The sequence below is a fragment of the Pyxicephalus adspersus genome, chromosome 7, assembly GCF_032062135.1.
Source record: "Pyxicephalus adspersus chromosome 7, UCB_Pads_2.0, whole genome shotgun sequence".
In the NCBI taxonomy this organism is placed as follows: Eukaryota; Metazoa; Chordata; class Amphibia; order Anura; family Pyxicephalidae; genus Pyxicephalus; species Pyxicephalus adspersus.
The window spans coordinates 62,187,892-62,212,942 of record NC_092864.1 but is presented as its reverse complement, the minus strand read 5'-3'; the positions used below and the strand labels follow the sequence as shown (position 1 = coordinate 62,212,942).

At 35.8% G+C, this 25,051-nt stretch overlaps 1 protein-coding gene across 5 annotated transcripts in view; it reads left to right on the top strand.

Annotated features, from left to right (window-relative positions):
- Window positions 1–25,051, top strand: part of PARD3B (par-3 family cell polarity regulator beta) — a 520,784-nt gene that overhangs the window by 270,362 nt on the left and 225,371 nt on the right. For 4 of the 5 annotated variants that reach the window (XM_072418720.1, XM_072418718.1, XM_072418717.1 and 1 more), the window contains one exon: window positions 8,454–8,741. In XM_072418720.1, the coding sequence (XP_072274821.1) occupies window positions 8,454–8,741 (288 nt within the window). Of the gene's footprint in view, window positions 1–8,453; window positions 8,742–14,487; window positions 16,832–25,051 lie in introns of those variants that run through there. The other variant, XM_072418721.1, reaches the window with a different exon arrangement.

The following is a 25,051-nucleotide window of genomic DNA, read 5'->3' as shown; positions in this document are numbered from 1 at the left end:
GGTTACATATGAGATAGGGACTGTAGGTTTGTTGTTAAGTTGAATGTGCATGTAAGTCGGAACAGGTACATTATTTTAATAAATGCAATTAGAACAGGTGTTTGTCTCAACATATTATTAGGTGGCATGGTGTCAGTTACTGTAAAAAATCCTCACTGTGAGTTAATCAAAAACAAAGCGAAAAAACATAACAAATAAAAACTTTATGGAGCCTAGACATTCAATAACTTTAGCAAGCTGTGCTTTGATTTGCAAAAAAGAAACAACTGCAGAGTCATGCAAATCAGTAAATCAAGGTAATTTTATTATTAGCACTTGGATGCTACTTACCATTTAATTCTTATGGGAGTGGTAAGGGTGTATTTAAATTTTCACACTTTATTTTTGCATTTTGATATAGTGTTTGTTAGGTAAAGTGTGACATTGTGTGATATGTCATGTTTTGTTCATCTGAGGTTGTATTTATGTTATTTTAAATTTTTCAAAGGACCAAATGTTTTTTTTATATCCTATTACGCAAAGCCTTAGATTTAACAGAGTGTATTTTCTTTAACTTGTGTAAGGCATGATGTACTGTATTTTATTTTTCCAAAGCCAATGAGGATTGTAAGCTAGAGCCTTCTAACAGATAATACTATTTTCAGTCATTTAATGTGAAGGTAACTCTTTTGCAACCTGAAGTCAGGATCAGTTCTTTCAGTATTCAGTTATAATAATGAGTAGATCCCTCTAGATGGTAGTGTTTTGAATCATGGACACAGTGGACTTTTTTTAAAACAATGCCTTCTAAGGAAGAAGAGTGAGCTGCATGCAGTTTTATAGGGCGTAGGCCTAGACTGTAAGAAGGTGTATGTCTTTATGTTGTATTCAATAGGTAACCTACCTTTAGGACGGTTTATCCTCTAGTTCTGCTGTGGATTACCATCACTACAATAAACAACCCATCAGTTCCAGTGCCTGAAATAAATTGCATAGATACTTAACCTTTTATTGCATGGTGAAGACAGGAGTAGGTGTTATTCTAGGTATTGGTGTGGTACTAGACCTTGACAGTCTGTTGTTTAAACCAGTGGTCCCCAACATTTTTAAGCTCACGGACCACTCAAAGGGGAGGAAAGTTTCCCCTAAGTGACATCATAATGCTAGAACCTGCAATGGGAGAGTGGGCAGGTTGTCGGCTCTGCCTTTTCCCAACCACTCTGGGGGGTGCACCGGCCAGACCCATGGACCACCACTGCTCTCTGTGCCCTTGTGACCCACCTGTCAGACCAGACAGATGGCTTGGGGACCCCTGGTTTAAATCATCCTCAGAATACTAATGGTAGCAGACTTCACCAGTGTATCAGATGTACAATAGATTGCAAGTTTTGGAAACTGTTGCTATTGCAGAACAGTACAGTTAATATAAACAGGAGGTATATTGTGTAGACTACAGGTGTCTAAATGCATGCATTTTTATTAATAGTCTTATGCCACGTAACTTTTATTGTGATGGTCACTAACTATAAAATTCCCATACTAAATATTTTGACTTAGCCAGGCCATTAAAACATGTTAGAAATCCTGCTGACACTGCTGCTATGCTGTCTACAATACGCTTCCTGTACTGTGCTATGGAACTTTTGGCAGAACAGGAAGTGCACTTTCACACCCATCCGATGGAGACACAAAAAAGTTAAGGTAAATGACCTTGGACCTTTTCTTTTTTCTACATCCCTGAAGACCTGTTTGCATCCTTTCCAGATCATCCTGCCAGACTTCCATCTGTCAAATTAACATTTAAACACACATTCTATGTCCCAAAACAAACACAATCTGTATGCTGTATTAGTTTTTTTTTTATTTTATTTGCTTTAGCAAAAAGAATTCCCAGTGTCATGCCTAAAATCAATCAACTAGTGAGTCTGTGTGTGTGTGTGTTTTTTTTTTACTTTGATAGAGAAACAGAAATGGTTATGGCCATTTGTGTATGTGTTTGGTTAATATTTTCATATATAGAAGCTAAAAAAATATTTTTTTCTTTTTATTTTACATGGGATTGATATGTTTATATGTTAACGGTAAACAGATATTTTAAAATACTTTTGCCAGTACTCCCATTGGCAATCATCACATATTTGGTTGGGAGCCTGTCATTGATATATGTGGGTACCCTTTTAAAAATATATTTATGAAGTTTTCAACTATAATACATTATCTTTGTTACAATTTGCTAGTAATGCCTACTTTAAGTCACAATGTTTTTTTTTTCTTCTTCTTTGTCTGGGGCCAGAATCTAGAGTAGGAAACTAGTCAGTCACTGAAATTGTATTTGATTTGTGTAAGTTACAACTGCTCAAAAATAAAATGTCAATATACCACCTATGAGGGCTGTACACACATACAGTAGTATATTTACTTTTTACCACATTTTGGGCCCAATAAACATTGTGTGAATACCACAGTCTTCCTTAGTATTGTTGATGACCATGCCCATCCATTTATGACCTCAGTGTGCCCATCTTCTACTTCCAGCAGGATAACACACCATGCCACAAAGCGGATTTATTCTCAAACTGGTTTCTTAAAACATGACAATAAGTTCACTGTAACTTTCTAATGTGGTGAAATGGGAGATTTGCATCATGAATGTGCAACCTGAAAGAGCTGCAGCAAATGGGTGATGCTATCCCATCAATATGGACCAAATTCCTGAGGAATGTTTCCAGCATCTTTTTGAGTGTATGTAATGAAGAATTGTGGCAGTTCTGAAGGCAAATAGGGTCCAACCTGTTATCGGCAAGGTTTACCTAACACAATAACCGGTCTGAGTATATAGCATTTACTAATCAGATAGGGATTAAATGCTTAAACTTCATGAAAGCCCTAATTTAGGCTAATCTTTTACCACTTGTTTAAATTGCTTTATACATATTTTTAATCCTGCAGTTCTGTGGTCAGTCAAATTATGTCACAGGTGCTTCCTCTTCTCCCCTGCCAGCTCCTTAATTTACTAGAGTATTAGTGCAGCTTTGTCTAGGAGTACTGTGAACCCAGACTACTTGATGAAATCTTCTGAACAAGCAGAATTATGACTTGTGAATAGAGATTTTGCAGGGAGAATCACATGGAGACCTAGTAGTAGTAGCTGGTGCTAGTAGCTTTAACTTTAAGCACCTAGTAACTTTTGAACTCTGGTTTCCCCTGCCAGCCACTACACGTTACACACGCTACAGAGAATGATATGAATTCCCATCTATTGGACAGGTAGGTAGGGGAAGTGATCATTTTAAAGCCTACCCATGGTCTATATTGTTTACCAAAGAGACAGGGTTATGTTAAGAAAGATAACAAAACTTGTACATTTGCTAGTTGTCTGGCTGTCTCTGGCTCCTATATCTACACCTTCACTGACCTGAAACAAACAAATTATTTTATTTGTGTTGTTGTTCCAGGTCATAGTAAAATCAGAATGTTAACTCTGGATATGACACGCCTGGCAGTCCTAATACTTATTTGGGCAGGATTTTTTTTAAAGGAGAAGCAGCAATGTAAACTTTATATAATTATAATCGCGATTAGACAGACAAATATTTTTACAGTAAAACATCTGTGTACACAAAAGCTTGTTTCTGCTGTAGCAATGTCTTAAACACGTTTTTTACCCATTATTTTTTGGTATGTTTTAACTGATACTGAGCTGAAGATCACTTTTTTAATCATTCGCATATGATTGAAAGATTCAACAGATTCTTGACCTGAGAGGAACCTTGACAACAAAAGGATTCCTTTAGTGGAATTTCTTGTAAGATGAATTCCAGGGATTGCTTTAAGCATCCTGTGGCAGACAAATACACTAAGGTCTATTGTGTGTGTGATGTCTGATACAATGGTTTTGTTGTGTACACATAGTTTACCATATATGCACTTGACCTTTTAAAAAATAAAAGTAATGAAAGGTATATTGTTTAGTGTTTGTATTTAAGTGTTTGTGAATTTACAGTTGTGTTGAGAATTAGGCTACATATATACGTCAGATGATTCTCTTCCAATCATTACTTCAGGCCTTGTATGGGACAAGAAACTAAGGTGTGTAAAGTTCTTTTCCAACGTCGTTTATGGATTCATCCTGGCGGATACAGTAATGACAGACAACAAACTACTGCAATACAAGTGAAGGGGAGAGAGAGCACAGTGGGGTGCTGCTCGCTCATCCTCCCCCCTCCCTTCTCCATAGAGCAGAACGGTGCTGTATGTACAGCGCTCAATCATGCATCCTTTATCCTTTTGTCCTTGGAAATGATCATGATAGATCCCTTCCAATGGCAATTATAAGGCATGTATACGCAGCTGTACTGTCTTCCTTTTGTATCAAAACCACATACTTGTTAACTAAATTATGGTAGTGTCTTCCTACACAGACCAGAGCTTTTTGGGGTTCTGGTTTTGTATCTTTATAAAATAAAATAGGCAATTCTGACTATTAACACGAGTACCATGTAAAAGAAATTGTGTTGACATTTTGTAAAAAGTGACCTACCCCTGTTTTTCCCTGGTGCTTTTAAATTGTGTTCTGTAACTTTTTCTTTTGTGCAACTAAAGTTAGATTCTGTGGAACCTTTATGCCTTACTATTAACAATACAGAGATTACTGTTTCTAATATTGTGCTGGGTATCTCATTGAAATGACTCTTGTTCCTTTTGCTATGTTATTCAACACTACCTATGCATTTCCCTCTCTCCTGGCACAACTCCGTAGAAAGCCCTGGAGAGCAGCTGTAAAAACGCTGTGAAAAATTGATTTCCGAAGGTAAATATACACAGCAGCAAAGCGAGTCTGTGTAGTAGTTCTGTCTACATACAATGACATTACCCTTATTTTATTAATTAACTATAATATATTTTAATGGGCACCCAACTTGCCATGACGCAATGTACCATTGCACAGAGCATTCACATGTGTGTATTGTACTGCACTAAGGTGCAGCTGTGTTTCTGCAAACTGTCTTTGCAAATCACTTGAGAATTTCATTGTTTGCTTTTGGGAACCACTGTACTGGTGGTTTTCTTGCTCAGCACACCTGTCATGACCAATTTAAAGGTTCCTATTCTCTCATTTGGATTCTTCATTAAATTATTTGTTATTATGAAGATGACATCAACCCTGAAAATCTCCAGTTGGACAGAACATTTAAACTATGGAAGGGAGATTTGTCTGTTGGTGTATTCAAGATAAAAATAAGCCAGAAGCTGACTTGGCCCATCAAGCTCTACCTATATGTAATCTCTCACTTTTTGGGTTATGGAACAAGTGATAGATCAAATGTTTTAATTTTAGAGAGGTCTGTTGTTTTTGGTTAGTGGTTTAGTCAGGGATATTATGTATAACTAGGTAAGGTAGTAAATGAGCAATAATGCCGGACATATATTCATCTTAGATTTTTAGCAGTGTGAACTGGTATTGATAACATCCACTATCCGGAGACAAAAATTCTTGATTAGATCTTGAGAAATAGCCAAGCAAGAATATACTAAAAGCAACAAATCAGTAAGCGGTATGCCAATAAATGTTGACATGTCTGCATGTTGCCTTGAAATATTATACAATGCAACAGTGTGGAGAATTCCCCTGAGGACGTGCCTACTAAACAACGTCTTTTGCTCGGAAGGAACTGGGGAGAAATTCTTACCTTTATGTATTTTTAATATCACTTTCTTAGGCAGCATGTTTCAGTTTGCTTGAATGAAACACTGTGCTGTTGAAACACAAAAGAAACCAGTATATTATAATGGTGATTCATGAGTTGCACAAATATTGGTCAGGATATTCGGAATTTTATCCTTCCTTTCATTAGCTCTTATTAGGTCTAATGTTCTGAAATCTCTCCGTGACTAGTGACAGTGTAAAGAACAGACTCATTTCCTGTAATTTGCTAGTCTAATTAATTTAATGTCCTATTACATTAATTTGTATTTTTATCTGGTTTTGCACTGTGCAAGCATAATCTAATATATAATGATAGATGTCAACCATTTGTCTTTTATATGAACTTTCCCACTGTCCCTTCTTGTAGGTATAGACAGATTCCCATGGTATGACATATTCCAGCTGCACAGTGTGTATGAGAGAATCATTTTTTTACATGGTCAATCAAAATTTGTGTTTTATCATTGATGTAGACAATAGTTTTTTCATGTAAATATCATTTAAAGTATACCAAACCATCTGTGTGATAGTCATTTTCAAAGTAAAGGTGCGTACACACTTCCAATTTTTATCGTTCCAATCGAACGACGAACGATCGATTGGGCAAAAAATCGTTCGTAAAAAAGTAACCAACGACGCCGACGAACGAGGAAAGTCGCTGGAAACGAACGACCGGACCGACGGATCGGATTGGACGACGATCGTTGAACATCGTTCGTGTGTACGGTCGTTCGTTGATCGTCCATGTTCAGAGCATGCGTGATGAACGAACCTCCGTTCACTTTCCTGTCGTGCACATAGTTCCTCTATCGCTCAAACGATCGTATCTATTTTGTGTAAAATATCTACAACGATCGTGTCGTTAACTCTATGTGCAGGATCGGTGCTATACGATCGTTCATATATATCGTGCATGAACGTTCGTCGTTCGTTTTCCAACGATAATAATTGGAAGTGTGTATGTAGCTTAACACATTGTATTTGGTAATGATTTCAAGGCAATTGTTTGTATATGTACTTTTTAAAGTATGTCTTTATGATGAACTAAGCAGGGAAAAGTTTAAACCTGTCAAAATGTGGCAGTGTCTCTGTTGAATCCTTGTGACCATGATCATTGGGTTAAAAAATGATTGGTTTTCCAAAAATGTACACGTTACCAAAACATGGGATATGAGCACTTTTAGTTCTTTTTCTGTTGACGTCTAACATTGAAATTAATGTTTTATAGAATTATTTTTTTTCTGTACATGACCAGTAAAATGGTGGGGATTATTTTGCCAGTCCCTGCATCTTTTAGCCAAATTCCAGTTGTGTTAAATACACGTTCCCTAGTAGCCTAAGAAATAAAAAATAAATCCAGCTCTAGATGTCATACCCAATTTCTCTCCAGCACTGTGTCCCACAATCATACTTAGTTACTCATCCAGCAATGTTTGTTTTATCCACTTTGTTTGAACTTAGGGCATTAAGGCATTGAAACTAAAGATTGTAACCAGTCAGGTCGGCAAAGCATATCCCTTGAACATCTTGATTGGCTGAGCCGAAATGAACGTAAACATTTATTCAGTCCTGACAGCTACAATGAAAGCTGGGTATCCTAGCATCCTAAGCTGAAACGTACTGTGCACAGCTCTGGATTATTTGACAGATCAAGACAGCAATCAGGCAGGTTAGAATGCAGGCAGGCAACAAATGGCATGTGCAGCTCCGTGATTTTGAAACTTCCATAGAGTGATTAGGAGTGTTAGGCTACGTACACACGTGCAATAATTATTGTTAGAAAACGAACGATTAAAAACCGATCAATAATTATTCATGACTATTTTAAACGATCATATTGTGCACAATTCTGTACATGCTGTAATGGTACAATCGTTTAAATATAATCCACCAATAATGTACACACACTAGATACGATAGTTTGAACGATGCAGGAAGTGAAGTACAGGAGAAAGTGTACTTCCACGATCACTGAACCACAGAACACACTATAGATAGAAAACAATCATCGCCCATGCAGATCTGCCGGGGCGGTCATTCGTTTCCAGCGACATTTTTCGTTCATCAGCATCGTCGGCCAGTCATTGTTCATTTTTTTTTATGTTAAAGATTATCGGACGATCGGTCATTAATCGTTTGTTTCCAACGATAATTATTGCATGTGTTTACACGGCCCAAGAATGCTTTTTGCTGATGGGACATTGTCCCTTTCTGCAACAAAGACCTGCCTGATCACAAATTCTGCACCCCAACCTTGAATTCACAGTTGAATGATATAGGGATCAGTAACAGCAGGCTACTGTGTGTCACTATTCTCTGGCATAAAAATGGTAGACATATTTATTTTTTTTATTTATTTTTTATAATTTTTTTCTATTTAAAGCTACATAGATGGAGAAATGGGGTCTGGGATTTAGCCAATCTGCACTTTAGCCTGTAAATGGGATTTAAATTACTAAAAACTGCTGTTGTATATCTCTATGTGTAATGCCATGCTTATCACACTTTTCTTCCTTATTGTAAACGTGTAAAAAGCTACTTATCAGAGTGCTAAAGAACATCATACAGATAATTATTTATTGTATTTAAGGTAACTCTTCTTACTATAGGCATTGTTGCCTAAAAATACTCCTATGTATAGTTTTGTATAGACTTGTACATAGCTATATATAAACACATGGTTTAGTGTATAGGGTTTTACCATCTGTAGTGTCAGATGTAATTTTTTAACAATGTATAGTCAATATCGGCTTCATTTTTTCCACAGGATAAATTCAAAACATCAAGAAATACGTGAAAAACAGGTAAAACTGTTATGGGAGCTCAATGCAAGTCATGCTATGGAGGATGATGATATGGACCCTAATTATGCCAGGATAAACCACTTTAAGGAGACACCTCCAGGCCTCAGCTCCCAGAGGCCTTATTCACCTCCATTGCCTGGAGCTTACAGCTACACAAGGGACCCACTTACTCCTCCTTCAGAGAGGGATCAAGTTCAAGACCTTTATGCTAAAGTAAACAAGAAGCAGCAGTCACAGGAAGCAGATGACAGGTAATAACCACCACCAAACACATCTGATCACTCCTTGGGCCGCAATGCCCCCATGCTCATTAAATGAAGTTGTATGAAAAATTGCATATGATTACACTTTACCTTTTATCCCTGCTGTGAGGAATCATGCCGTTTCAATTAGCCCGAGGGAAGATAGCATTTGTATCCTGGATCTAAGGTTTGCTCACAAGACTGATTACCCTTCTAAGTCTCTGCTGTAGCTGAGTAGGAAGGAAGCAGCACTGTTTAATCCATGTGGCCATTTAAAATGGGTTAATGATTGTGAAAGCAATCATAGAATACCAAGCCTAAGCAATCACCGTTAAAAAATAACAAAAAAATATTCTGATATGGCAGGAGAACTTTTTTATCCTCTTTGAACTGAAGATTTTGTGTTACCATATATTGATCCAGGACACAAAATGGACATGACCGGGGCATTCAAACCCTTTGTTGTTATTAATGTATGTGTGTTTGGACAAACTGTATATTTTCATTCTTGCTTTTTTTGTGGAACTGAAAGTCGGCTGCAAAACACACAAACTACAGCATGTTGTATTTTCCCTACCCATTAAGGTTATGAATGTTTTTCACAGAACGAATAATAAAAACAACTATGTTGGGGAAAAGACATTCAATTTATTTACTGCCACTGGATTGATTAGCTGCTTTTTGAATATTATCCCGCTAAGCACCCAGCCATTTGTGGATATTTATAAGCCGCCAACAAAAGGCTTGATTTTTCGTCATGATAAAAAAGCCTGTGTTGGCTACAAAGCAAAACAAATCACCCTTTATACCTGCAGCTTTTGAAAATCTATCTTTATACTTGAGGGCATTTCGTGTATAATGTTTGCAGGTTGTAAACTGCTCCATAAATATTCTAGATAAAACAGAACTGTAGTTAAAGAAGAACTCCTCAAAGCTTTTCACTGCATTGTTTGAGGGGACAAGTGTAATCTGTATACAAGACATGCTGCCATATATGACTGCCATATTTGTTCTTTGCTGGAAATGTCGTGTTTCTACAAAGCCACTGACTGCATCTTCCAATCCCAAAATGATGATCTGATGTAGTAATCCTTACAGAAGTCTGTGGGCCAACTGATTCAGTTCAAACAATGTAATAAAGATTTCTATAGTGTACTGCGAGCAACTGACCTGTAGGGGAGCAGTTTTTTTAATGTGCAGCATGAAGAACAGAATACATCCACCCACCAAACACTGCAGAAGTTGCAAAACAGTATGACTCCTTTATTCACTGTTTACAGCTTTTACATTTCTATTTGTGCTTGTTGCAAATTCAACAATCAACTAAAGGCTTTTGGTCAATCAATCCACTTTTCTTAATGATCACAGATATTTGTCAATAATTTTAATGGTATCCTTGATGATGTCTGTACTTAAATATTGTGAAAAATATTTTTTTTTACAACCAGTATAACTTTTAGCATTTGTTAGATGATCTGTACATATACTGCAAACTGGAATAATTAGCTGTTTCTTTGTTTTACTTTCAAAAATATCTGGGAAATTAAAAAAATTGTCACCCACAACATTTTCTTCTAATTTTCATATTTTAAGCCTACCTCTTCTGGTCATTCTTTACCAATAAAATTTCAGTTTACTGACATCCGTTCCTGACTTTTATAATTGTAAACAACTGCCTTCTAATGATTCCGGTGGCTTATTTTTATTTGATTTCACATTGTAAAAAGTCACAGAAATGCTAAGCATGCACCTAATGATACCTAATGCACTGTTACCGTGGACCAGGACTTGGTCCCTTCACTATCCACTCCCCAGCACTGATAAGGCAGCTCATACCCATTAGGCCATAAAGAAACGCTACATTTTATGTGTTTGAGCAAATAGAGAACTGGCTGCTTTATTTATTTAAGCCGGGAGGAAAGAAATTGTAGTCGTGTGGCAGCCCCTGTATTGTGACCCAAATCTTCAGTAACCACCCAAAAACAGCCGGGTGGTCACTGGAAAGCGCCAGGTGGTGCACCCAGCTAAAAGGGGCTGGGGAGAACACTGATTTGGTAATGCAATACAAAGATACAGTGATAGTGACCACCAATTAGAATTTAAATTGTTGTTTTAGGATGATTTAAAGCTGAACTTCAGGCAAATTGTTTATCTGCCAAAGGATATGAATTTTATCCATCCCGTCCTAGGATTTTCTTAGCTCTAACGCACATCACAGTCTTTCTTTTATGGGAAAAAATATTTTTTTCTGCTGGGTTTAAGTTACACTTCCAGGTTTTGTTCTTTGCCCGCTGTGTAACTGAACAATGAAAGAAGAAGAAGAAGTAGTTGACTGAACACATCGGCACGGCAGCACTTCTACTGTGCACCTTGTGCAGTTTCTCTTTCTTGCTGAGATTTACCTTATAAAAGCATTACAGAGCTTCAATAATGTGTCTTTTTTATCTGCCTAGAGTTCAGCTTTTCATCCATTTTTGTCTTGTTGCTATTCTACTGTGATCAATATATGATTGCCAATGTCACTGCTTTATTAAATACGCTAAATGACCAAATCTCAAAAAAAAATCAGTTACCTTGCAGAGACCCCAACATAAGTCAAACATTTCATAGGTAAATTTGTATTTATAAGAAATCACTAACCAGTTTTTGGGTACAGTAGAGATTTATAATTGAGCATACAAATCAATTGCATGTGTTGATTTCTATTGTATTAAACAACTATGCCTTTAAATGTAGATTATTTTTTTTTAATCAAATTTGTAGTCCATAATTTACATGGAGTGAAGCTGAATATTCATGTTGCTTTGTTTGCAAAGTTCATTTTTAACTGGTCTATGTTGGCATTATACCTTATCGTGCATGAAATCCTGAAAATTTGTTTTAATTTGTCTGATTGATTTGTGGTTTCAGACTGCTTGCATTGCTAAGTAGGTTCTTGGAATCAGTGTTTGATTAGCTAATGCCTAGAAGATACTGATTGGATCATGGCTGTCAGCATTATGATTGATCACATTGTAAAAGACTTGCTTTTCTCTGTGAATACATTTATGTTTGTCGAATCAGCAAAATAAATTCTGGTCATATTTAAAGCGGTTTATTCACTTATCTCTGTTTCAGCAAACAAGTTTATAAAGTTAGTAATTTCTCTCTTATTTATATATTTTTTAAAATATACATAATATAACATTTGCTGCAGCAGGAATCATTTAAAGTTTCAATGCCTTCAAATGTTTCCTTATACGTGAACCTGTGGCCAAGATGTAAAATAGTATGTATGTTAAAAACATAGTAAATAAGTATGAAAAGGAGAGGGAAGAGCAGAAAGAGCTGAGCTGCTGCATTGCTACGGCAGAGAACTTTGAGGATGAGTTGTGTTAAAGTGTCTGCAGTTACAGAGGTCAGTGAAGGATATATTTAAAACTGATTACATGTCTGTATTTACATATACATAGCATGCATTGCCTTCTAGGAACATGTAAATACCCGAATGTCCTGGCCACAGGTTCATTTTCAGTTTTGATTTGCAAATCCATCCAAGGTTTTCATTCAAGCTTTTTATAGTATGTTACCTTAAATGTTGATTATGACGAAAAGCCCAGTGACATGATCATTACCTTGTCCCCATACTGGTATAGTAGTCCCTGTATGATATAACCATGTAGATGATTATCAGTGGTACATAACCTACATTGCTAGGCTTGAAAAGTAAAAGTGGCATATTGAGCAGCACACGTTATATTTCTGTCTTAAGAAGACTTGGTTTATCTATATTATTTGGCTGATTTATTAGCTTTGAAATCTCTGAATTTGTAAGACAGACAAGTTTCTAGAGACTACTTGGTCTTTATGAATGTTGGACAATAGATATCATTGTGTAACACACAAACAGATAGATGAGAACACTAATAACTCAAATATGTATTATTTTAAAGCTAAAATGGGATATTATTTACACGATTTTTTAAAATCTTACCACAAGGTCACCCTTAGCCAGTAGTATTATTCAAAGAAAAAAGATGTATTTGCACCAGGTATGCAGTTGAACATTGTCTTTCTACTGTGTCATCCTTATTGTTTCAGAACTTTAACTTTTACAAGTGTGAATAATACTGGGTAGAGCTGCCAACCAGGCAAGATTTATATGTCCTGCCCATCGGAGCTGTCATCTGCAGCCCTCCTCTAATCCCAGTTGACTGACTTGTCTTAATATTACACTAAGAAGTTAGTTGGGTCCATAAATATTTGGACAGGGACAACTTGTTTCTAATTTTGGTTCTGTACATTACCACAAATTATTTTAAATGAAACAACTCAGATGCAGTTGAACTGCAGACTTTCAGCTTTAATTCAGTGGGCTGAACAAAAAGATTGCATAAAAATATGAGGAACTAAAGCCTTTTTTTTTTTTTTTTTTTTTTTAACAATTACTTTATTTCAGGGGCTCAAAAGTAATTGGACAAGTGACTCAAGGGCTATTTCATGGGCTGGTGTGGGCAATTCCTTTGTTATGTCATTATCAATTTAAGCAGATAAGACACAATACAGATGGACAATGACCCAAAACATACAGCCAAAGCAACCAAGGAGTTTATTAAAGCAAAGAAGTGGAATATTCTTGCATGGCCAAGTCAGTCACCTGATCTGAACCCAATTGAGCATGCATTTCACTTGGTGAAGACTAAACTTCGGACAGAAAGGCCCACAAACAAATAGCAACTGAAAGCCGCTGCAGTAAAGACCTGGCAGAGCATTAATAAGGAGGAAACCCAGCATCTGGTGATGTCCATGACTTCAAGACTACATGCTGTCATTACCAGCAAAGGGTTTTCAACCAAGTATTAGAAATGAACATTTTATTTTCAGCTTTTATATTTGTCCAATTACTTTTGAGCCCCTGAAATTAAGTGATTGTGGTATAATAAAGGCTTTAGTTCCTCACATTTTTATGCAATCTTTTTGTTCAACCAACTGAATTAAAGCTTAAAGTCTGCGGTTCAACTGCATCTGAGTTGTTTCATTTAAAATTAATTGTGGTAATGTACAGAACCAATATTAGAAAAAAGTTGTCTCTGACCAAATATTTATGGACCTAACTGTATGTCAAAGGCAGGGGGGAAGAGTGACAGTTTGCTCACTTTGAATCTGTGCGCCTAGAAATGATTACTAAAACAGTAAGAAAAATTGTCACCTTTATCTGCTACCATTACATTTGTATGCATGGAGATTCACGGTGGCTGAACAGGAAGTACACAGTGCATTATTTTACCAAGAAAACTGCAAAACTGTTGAAGGAAAACAATGAAGATTTAGAGTGCATTGGGAGCCACAGTTGAAGTTTTAGTTATTTACTGTAAATTAAAATCTGTACAGACAGTCAGGATATGTGGTTGTGTGATGCCCTAGGCCAGCGGTCACCAACCAGTGGTCCGCGGCTCTGGCTGGTGCGCCCCCCCCCAGCAGGGTCAGGATAAGGACCTGCGATGGGGGGATGGGTGGGTTCTGTCATGATAATGAAGATCTACTTAAAATGTTACAAACTAGTACATGTGCTGCTTGGACTGCTTTAGATAAAGTGTATTTTAATACTGCATCCCTAAGCGTGTTCTAAACCTTTAAGTGAACAATTTTGTTCTGCAGCCCTGATCAAAAACTTTCTGTAATGGCTGTCAATCCAACTATGATTTCCCTGATATTTTTTGTTTTGTTGCTATGAAGTTTTATTCTCTGAAAATATTAATGCATTTGTCTTATGCAGGAAAGTGCAGTTCGCTGTCATCTGAAAAGGAGAACAAGATAAGTGGAAACGCAGAGTCACAGAGCATCCTTTCAACAAAAACAACATGTAGGGTTTAGCTGAGCGATGACATGCAGTTGAAATACATGAGCATTAATGACATGTATTTCAAGCAAATTCCTAGGAAAAAAAACACTTGAAATTTGTAATCAGACTAAACCAATCTTCCCTGTTGGCAGCGATCATGTCCCTCTTCTGCCTGTCTGTCGTCTGTCACTTTTTGTGATATGATTTCTTTTTCTTGCATGATGGCAAAATCACCATACAATGAGAAAATACACAGTTTCTCTGAATCATTCATAATGTGTTTTTCCTGTAATCATACAGCTAGCAACCCCCATTTTCAACATATTATATATTCTTTTAAGTTTCCAAATTCCACCTTTACCTTGGACGTATTTAGTTACTTACTGGCTCATCAATTGTCTCATGTGAGCCTTGGTTCCTCTAGGTCCTTAGGCCATTCTAGAACTGCTGAAAAGTGCTTCTTTTTTAAAAAATTTTTCTTTACAAGTAAAGGTACTTAAAGCGGAACTGCCATGGTGCTGCCATCTTTATCCCTTTTCTCCTCTTACAGACTCTCTTCAATCATCTTGATTGGCAATGCCATGATTATAAATATTTTTTTTTTCAGTATTTATATAGCACCAACATATTACGCAGTGCTTTACAAAGCCCATAGTCATGTCACTAGCTGTCCCTCAAAGGAGCTCAGAATCTATTGCCCCACCATAGTAATATGTCATTAACACAATCTAAGGTTGATTGGTTTCCGCACAAATTACCTAACTGCATGTTTTTGGAATGACGTAACTAATAAACATTTATCCCGGCACAAGCATGGGAAGCCGGGATTGCCCTGGCAACAACGCTGATGATGAGATGTGATTACCTATCACATTCCATTCTGGATGACTTTCTCATTGATGTTTTCAAAGATATTTGATATCACCCCGAGCAGTTGTAGTATTACTGTACCCTGTTAACCATTGATTGAGAATGATTGCAACTTTAAAGAGAACTAAACTCCTTGGTGTGGGTGAGTTTTTCCATATTTGGCAATTAGGCATACACTCTTACTTTTATCTTGGCTCCCTTCAAAAACAAAAGTCCCAGGATCCTGTCACTGCTGCATCCCCTGACACAACCATCAGTCCACTGCAATCCTTTTCAGCTATTGAGCAGCCATGGTGCGTGCATAGGAATGATTTCATTTCTGGCATCGAGGTCAATTCTTGGCAGTGCAAGGAATGGAGCCAAGCTCTACACTGTATGGCATAAAGATAGAGCAAATAGCCACCAGGGGGGAAAATGTTTCCACAAAAACTTGTCTCTTCTCACAAAAACCTCTACCTCTTAGTGAATTTTTTGTATTTTGTAAGTTTGCTTCTGTTTTAGCTTGTTGTTGTTGAGCTAGACCACCTCCTACCCCCAATTCTGGAGTAGCCGTGCACATCAAAATGCTTACTTTTTTAAATTGGTCTTAGGTCCAGTCCAGTGACCTTACAGGTCGTCTTTGATGTTGCAGAGAGCTATGCCATATAATGACTCATCCCGTGAGTATAGAGGAAATAGCCCTGACATCCTTTTCTCACAGGAAGTGGGTGAATTTTCCTGGATGTCATTTAACCCTGAGGAGAAGCAATGGTGGATCCTTGAACTGATGAGTTTAAAGGTGACGGCACTGGAGGCAAGAGCCAGAGAACCTTGTTTAATGGATTTCAGTCTATAATTTAAAGGCAACTGTAAAGATGGAAATATGATGGCTACCATTGCAATCTTGTTTATCTTGAGGTGATATCATTTCAGTCCTAGTACTTGTGTAGATTCTATATATATATTTATATATATATATATATATATATATATATATACATTACAAAACTACAATTACATGCACATAATAAATTAATTGCTCTTTTTTATATTTATGAATGATTTTTGATAATCACAATAAAATTCAAGTAAATTTATTTCCATGCAACAGGGTTGTGATTGGCTCTGTTGCTGTATAATTATATGCAATTACGGTATGTTTCATGATCAGTCAATCAATAAATGTTAACTTTTCCTTTTTCAAATAATTATATATATATAATATGGCCACTTTTTAGTGCATGTCATTGCTTTAAGCTTTTTTGGCTAATGGACATGTCAAACTAAAATACAAAAAAACACTGTTCTGCTTTTAGCTTAAACATGTTTTTGCTATCTGAACCTGTACAAGAATGTTACTCATATTTTTGTATTGTAAAGGGATATTTACTTTGTATACCTAGTAAATAAATACATATTTTTCATGGTATTTTTGGTTTAACTGTCCACTGTATTTACGATGCCTGAGTGTTTTCCTTCAAAACAAACTCGCATGGCTTTTTTTATTAATGATTTCATATAAAAACATATTTAGTCATTCACAAACAATCACCTTTTTAAAACAAATAAATTATATAATATATGGGCCACCTGGGATTGTGATTTCCAAAATCAAAGTAATGGCTTAGGAATAAAGAGGAGTGTGCAGTTGCTTTGCTGTTGCATATTGCCTTGGATAATAACTTTCTGCAGCATGTAAAATCTTTTTTTTCTTGTGGAGTAACAGACAATTGGACATGATTTATTAAAGATCTTCAAGACTGGCAAGAATACACTTTTATCAGTGAAGCTGGGTGATCCAGCAAACCTGGAATGGATCTCTTAAATCATTTACTAGGTTCTAGGTTTGCTGCATCTCCCAGCTTTACCAATTAGAGTGTATCCGCTCCAGTCTTGGAGAGCTTTAGTAAATCAGGCCCATTGTAGCTGTATTACAAATGGACCTCTGGGAACTCTCCCTATTTGTTGTCCCTTTAACACAGCGGTAGTCCTTCTAGCCATGAACTTCATTGCTCTTTAAATGTTTGGGGCTAGTATACATAAGCAAATTTATTACTGAATATTGTTATACAAAACTATTTCTGATCTGATGAAACAGTCAATTGTCAGTAAAATGTACTTTGATCGGTCTATACCACCAATTTTCTGTGCAGAGGGCAAAAAGTTTTTATAAGAACAAATCCAGTTGAATGTGGCTAACCACTACTAGATTTACAATGAACTTGGTAATTGGGAACCTTCATAGACATATTCATCTGAATTAGACCTGTTAGTAAACTTCTGTCGCAAATACATGATTATGTGCTGTAATGTCACTTGGACTGCAACAAGAGTTAAAGCCAGCTTATGAAGGGAATTTGCTGTTTACTATACAGCCAGTGAATGGCAAGCACATTCCCTTTGGCTGGTAGACCAGTCAATGGAAGTGAGGCCGCCAAGTACATAGTAACCATCCAATATATGATATTACAGGATGTATTAAACATAGTCATACAGAATATTGTACATGTGTGTATAGAATCATTGGGCTCGGGATCAACAAAATTGGCAGATGATCAGCTTGTGTTTTCCAGCTCTTACTGTGTATCTATTGGCAAGTGTTCCGTTTGTTCATGTCTTTAGGAATTATATTTTGCATCAAAAAAAAAAAGTCAATTTTGATTATCTAACATTCTTACTCTAATAATACAATAAAAGCCAAAGGCCCAGGATATACAGGTAAATTCTCACTTTTGATCCAATTCCCAATCCATTAAAACAATTCATCCTAAAGAGAAATCAGCCACTGACTGTAAGCAGATGATTTTTAGGTTTATGTTAAAATGCAAATAGATCAGACGAGTGGATGAATATCATTTGAAAGTCATGTGACAGTCATACCATGTGTATGAATGATCAGATCACATCTAATTGGAATTTCAGTCACTTTCAATCCAAAATCGAAATCAGAAGGGCAGAATATAGTGTTTGCAGTGGTTTAGGACTACATTTACTCTAATGACCACCCTTTTACACTTATATGCAAATGTTTTTGTTTAATTCATTTTGTCCACCATGAAGAACATTCGTGTTACAATAATATGCTGCTGAAAATAGCCAGAGTGTGTCAGTTATGTTCTGATATCTTGTAGCAGTCCCATGTCATTAGATGTACTTGTAATAGATGATGTTTGAATGAGTTCCTTTACATTCTCTGTACTTTTGCAGGAAAACCTGTTCTACAAGAGGGGACTGGTTGTCCTCCCAGCTCTGTGTCTTGATTTATTTTTGTCTGGGACTAAGATGATTTGTTTTCTGTGGACTGTGAACAAGCATGTGTATTAATGATCAATTTCTCAAGCTGCGCACATTAATTCCTTAAAAAAAGAAATGTCATTGAAGCTTAAATGCTAATATGCGTACGGTTAATTAAGAGAGCCAGAATTAGCTAGAAGCGTGGTGAGCGCTAAGAGCCAAAGACAGAGGGAATGTAATGTCTTGGTCTCCTTATGGATGACTATAAGAATATTAAATGTGAACTAGCTGATAATAGGCAGAATTAAGATTTCAGAAGTGGCATTTTAAACGTTCATTTAATGGCCAAAGATTAATTAGATAGTCAAAGTTGAGGAGAAGAAAAATCGTTAATATGCAGAATACAGATCATCTTCCTTTCTCAAAGTTAAAGCTAATTGAATGTACAATATTCCTCTTTAAGACTAGGAATTTCGTCTCATTGTCCCACATTCAATAGTTTGGCCTGTTCTTGATTATTCTAGAAAATGTTCATTTTTTATTTCAAATAAAAAAATAAAAACCTTTTCACTGGAAAATAATACAATCTTATGTTGTTTTGTTTTTTTGTTGTATAGACTCTATCAATTTAAAAAGGTAAATCAGTAAAATATGCATCTACCTGAGCTTTAATAATATTAAAAGTTTTGTTTCTTTTTTTTTCATTTGAACTATATTGAAATAATAAATATCTATAATACCTATTTCTTTAAAAGGGTTATTTCAGCAAAGAAAATATTGGCTTTATGAACAGGTATGCTAGAGATAAAGATTCTCTCTAGAAAAAAAAAAGGTATTTTCACAACCATATGAAAGGGGGCTGATATATGATTTGTAATCAGTAGAGTCAACAGTTATTTAAACCTGCTCCTAAAATGTTTTTTTAATGAGATGCACTTCTTGTGGGGTTAGGTCCTTACATTGACCTGACTAAGTATCTATGGCAGCACCTCTCCTTTCAACCACTTAAGCGTGAACTTTAGCTGCAGAGAATCAGTATAAGAGCCTGTCATTAGGAGAGTCATTAGGTACCCTATTTTTACCATAATATGTTTAAAGTTTATTGAGAAAGTCAATGGACATCCCAGCAAAACTCCAACACAGACTTTTATAGACCTTTGATGTAGTTAAGGTGCTTTAGTAACCCAATAAATGTCATTACCAACTGAACATTTTACACGACCATCCAACTAACGCATTGCTCAATAAGATTTTATTGCAAAGTCGCCAAGTAATGCAACAATATGTTTGATGTCCTTACAAGGCGGCTGTGGTCATATTGTGGCATGCTACATGACCCTGAAACATTGCTTCATTTTGTGAATTTGTACTGTTGGGAATGCATTAGTGTGCTCATGATGTTCATTTTTTTAGTTTGGAGAGGAGATAGAATGGATATTGGTAGAAAAAAAAATACAATGGATAACGGTAATCCAGATACCTGATATATACTGTCTATGAAAGCTGCATTCATATTGATGTCCAAAAAACTAATTTAATCTTAATCTTGATTAATTACAATCTTTTAAGCCAGTTAGAAGGGTAGGACTGCTTCCTGTAGGTTAAGGGTTTGTGTTAGCAATTCCTGCTTTATGTTACATTGAGATAAGCAAAATGGATTCCCAGATCACCAGATTGCTGTCTAAAAGATATAGGATGGACTGGTTTATAACAACCATGAATTGATGAAAAACAGAAACCATGTAGACTGTGCACTATAAATGCATTTTAAGGCTGCCTCCAAATTAAAAGTGTTGCTTATTAAGCATTAAATACATTTTCTAATTTCATAAAAAGATCTCAGAGAAACAATAAGAGAAATAAATGTTTGTATATACAAAATAAGACTGGCTGAGCTAGACATTAATGCCAAGTTTAATCTCTTTATCAAATCCTATTCTCCAGAGTTAAAGTGTAACTACAAGCAAACACATGTACCTGAACAGAATAGGTAAGAGGCAGAAAGATAGCTTGAGAAAGTTAATGGTGGAGCAGGTTATCGGTTAGGTATCGTCTATGCTAGGCAGAAAAAAAACATATAACTGGTACAGGTTTTTTTGTTTTTTTATTTCATTCAAATTAAACTAATAGGCAGCACTGAATAGCAGAATACCTAAACCTTAAACAAATCCTTAAAAGGATCATAGTAACAAAAAATGACCCTGTTCAAAAGTCACTTATTTGCTTGAAATTCCAACTCCATGCTCCACAGTAGCGCTGCTTTTCTTTGACTCTGTTGACTTAAACATTTATAGATCTGACCAAAATTTTTCAATTTTAATGATTTTATTTCAGAGGCTTTGAAGCCTCGCTGAGTGCTTTTGGTGTAAGCAAGGTAATTTGTGGAGTTCAGTACAAATGGCTAACCGTTTATACATTCTGCCAGTTGTGTGTAAACATATGAGCACATCTGTGGATTTCCATGCTAGGTATGTTTTTTAAAGTTTTACTTTAGTTTTATTAATAAGGATTGCCTGCTCATTTATATGTTTAAAATACACAGGTTGTAGATTTATTGAGCAATGAGTCATGTTTGATTTGTGATTGTGTGATATGTGATTCATATGGGTTTTGTTATAAATGGATGTGACAAACTTGTTTACCTAAAAATATATCTAGGAAGATTCTTCATTTATCCTTATCAGAATAGAAAGTATTAAATGTTTTGCATACAAATATATTCACACTGTCAAGAATGTTTGGTGTTATATGAAATTTTTAATTTTCTAATCAAACTAAACTAGTTTAAGCTGAATCCCAGGAAGATATAAAATACCAGTGAATACAATTTTTTTATTCATTAAAAAAATCCTGAAATGTATTTAAATGCAGCATATGTAAGTACCAGAATTTGAATTGGTATTAGCCTCTTGTAATCCCCTGTGCATTAAAATACAAACTACAAAAAAGGAGGATCAGAGCTAGGAGCCAGTCAGGCAGGCTCTGCTGTAAATACATGTACCAACAGAGAAAGAATACATGAGTTCACTTTGTATTGTGTATTTTATATACAAATGTATCCATAATACTAAGAAAAAATATTACCCTTAGCCCTTGCATTTGGTTTTAGCAAACTGATTGAAGATAACAGTTTAGTTGGGAATAAAGAATGTGGTGTTATTCTGAGTTCTTCAGAAAACTAATTCTGTCAGTGAGCAGACGGGAAATTGTCCACTTGAATAGAAAGTGGGGAAAGGGCACACTATTTTTTGGTTGTTTTCTGTGTGAACTACCTGTAATGCTCCATAATTGTTTGAAAGGACTGCAGTAATTGGGCACTTGTATGCCGTAAGTGCATGACTAGCCAGGGGTCCTGAAGTGCTTCTCTGTGCACTCAGGTAATAACAGAGCAAAGCTTCTTGCCTTGCATTTCCTGCTTTGGAAATCAACTCTGCCTCTCCTGTGTGTCTGCCAGGTGGACAAAATGTATTTTAAATTGCACCAAATGTGGTAAAGCTCAGCTCTGGCTTTACTTAGTACTGATTTGTGAAGTGGGCTCATTATCAGATTATTTTGTGCAGGCCTTACACCTGATCACTGTGTGTGATTCACTTTAACTGATTGTCTCAATTCACATGCTATGCAAAATTGCAGATAGCTGTAGCCTTTAAAACGTGTTGGCCTGCTAAATCACCCCAGTGTGTTTTTTTTAATCACTTATGGATGGCATTTGGTCAATAATGGCCAATACTAAATCTGTATAATCTAGGGTACACAAGGCAGGCTATAATTTATGAGATAGAAGTTAGTTGTTTGTGTAGAAAAGTTCAGTAATAATTTTAAGTTAGTTGTCCAGCAGCAAAAGTGTTAGAAAAGAACATTATGTTGTTAGAAGTTTTAACTTTTTCTAAGTTTTTTTGGGTATAGTATCCTAAAAGTAACAAGGCTCTTTGTGACCAGACCAGTAGTTCTTTGTTGTTATCGAGAGCTTTTTTCTCTGTTCTCTCATCTGATTAAACAAGGTAGTTAAAGCTGAATTCCAGAAAAATATAAAACATCAGTAAGTACAATTTTCTATTCATTAAAAGAATCATAAATTATGTATTTTTAATTGCAGCATGAGTAAGTACTTGAATTTAAATTGGGATTAGCCTCTTGTAATTAGCCCCTGTGCATTAAAACTCAAACTGCAGAATGGAGAAGCAGAGCTACGAGCCAGTCAGGTCTTGCTGTAAATATATGTACCAGAGATAGGGAAGTGAGCAGCAGGATGAGCTCTTAACTTTGTATTGCCTAACTAGAGTAGAAATAAATTGTTACCAACCTGTGCAGGACTGTGTAAATCTCACTAGATGGACAAAAATTGTAGCCCCACTGCATGTGTTGGTTTCTTCAGGGCCTTTTTTAAATCTAATATAAATACTGAAAAAAATGTTAGATATAAAAAATCATTCTAATGCCCCAGCCATTACTATTGACATTTCTATCTCCTCTCTTTCTCATTCTCTTATATACACACACATATATTTATGTTTCAATAAGCTTATTTTTAGCTTTAAAGACAAAACAATAAACAATGAACAAAAAACAATAAAATCTGCCCTCCATATTTTACTAAAATGAGAAAAAAACATGAATAATAGAATGCAATGTTTAGTGTAAGTTCATCCTCAGTATGCATAAAGAATTGATAATTGCTCCAGGGAAAGGTCAAGAATCTATGACTATTTTTGATTCACAGGAAGTGGTATTGTTTCTACCTGAAATTTTTCTAGCAAATAGCCTGTTAGGTTCATTTATAAAATGTCTAATTTGTTAAAGAGGTTGTTAAATGTTATTGCGCCATTCACCATGTACGGTGATAAATGCCATATTGCCAATTTTAGGTTTGCCAGAGAGTGTTCGCTGTAGAACTCTATATAGGCCCCAATGGAGTCAATCAAACATTTTTAACACAGTGTTGCTGCAATGTAAGTTTATGGCAGCTGAATGAAGATAGAAACAGAAGCAATCAGTTATTCCATTCAGAATGGCAATGAATTACTGATTACCACTGTAAAGAACTGGCACTTTGAAATGTACATGTAACACTAAATGAACACAGGCAGAAGAAAGGATGGCAATCTGTTTTCTTATCACCACATTTTATAAATAGACATCAATTACTAAATCGAGACATTGTTACAAAATCATACCTTTGAGCTCCAGATAAAGTTACATTTTTTAACATGTTGGATTTTTTCAATGTTTCAAGTCATTTCAATATTACCAGTTCTGTTAAAAAAAAACTTCAGGAATGTAATGCAATTTATGTGAATGATTCCTAAAATGTGACCTGTTCTCAAGCTAAGAAATGGTAATAGGCAGACTTTTAAGCAGACAGGGGCCCTGATTTATTAAAGCTCTCCAAGACTGGAGAGGATACACTTTCATCAGTGAAGCTGGGTGATTCCGCAGACTTGGAATGGGATGGATCTGGTTCAGGATTCAAAACATTTGCTAGCAAACAGGAAATGACTTTGAAAAAATCCATTCCAGGTTTGCTGGATTACCCAGCTTCACAGATGAAAGTGTATTCTCTCCAGCCTTGGAGAGCTTTAATAATTCAGGGCCAATGTGTGATATATTTAGGTAGTAGTATTACTCACTTCACCAAGCAGTTGTATGCCACATATTACTTTTTTGCAATTAAGCCAGTGGTTCCTTAAGCAATGAGCAAATTTGAGCCCCTCAGGTCAGTTACCACTGACACCAATGATTTATTTGGATATCTGTCAGGGTGACATTCTTTCCACTGGTCAACAATGCATAGGGCATTGATCTCATTGACCACTAAGCTAATGTACCATGGGCATATTACAAATACTGGCAAAGGTTTTCTAAGACCTGAAATTTATCTCAATGGTTCCCTTATGTTAAGAAAGTTAAGAAACGGATGTTTTAAGTTATATGATACTAAACTAATGAGTACAATAGGTCATCCTGCCTTTAGAAATTACTAATATTTTGATTTGGGGCAACGCCAAAGAGAAGTAAAAAAAATAGAAAAATCCATTTTTTTCACAGTTTGTACCAGTGATAAAAAAAAAACATTCTTTCCAAGACAATTTTATTCATTTTTATGTAACAAAAACTTCAAAGAAAATGGGGGTTGCTGACCAAAGCTAATACATTATTAAGATAACCTAAACTTTTTCACAATGGGCCACTTTTGGTTAGCATAATGCTGTTTAATGTGCCGCTGTCCCATTGGAGCCTGTTATCAGCTTTAAAACAACTAATGTTACTGAAGATAAAAAGTGCTAATTGTTTTCAGCCACTTTCTGTTTATCTTTGTGTTGGCAGCTATATTGATTACATTTGTGATCTTCAGACTTCAGAAGTGTGCTATTTTGCAATGTTACACTTAACTATCAGTGCAGCTAGTTAATAAAGT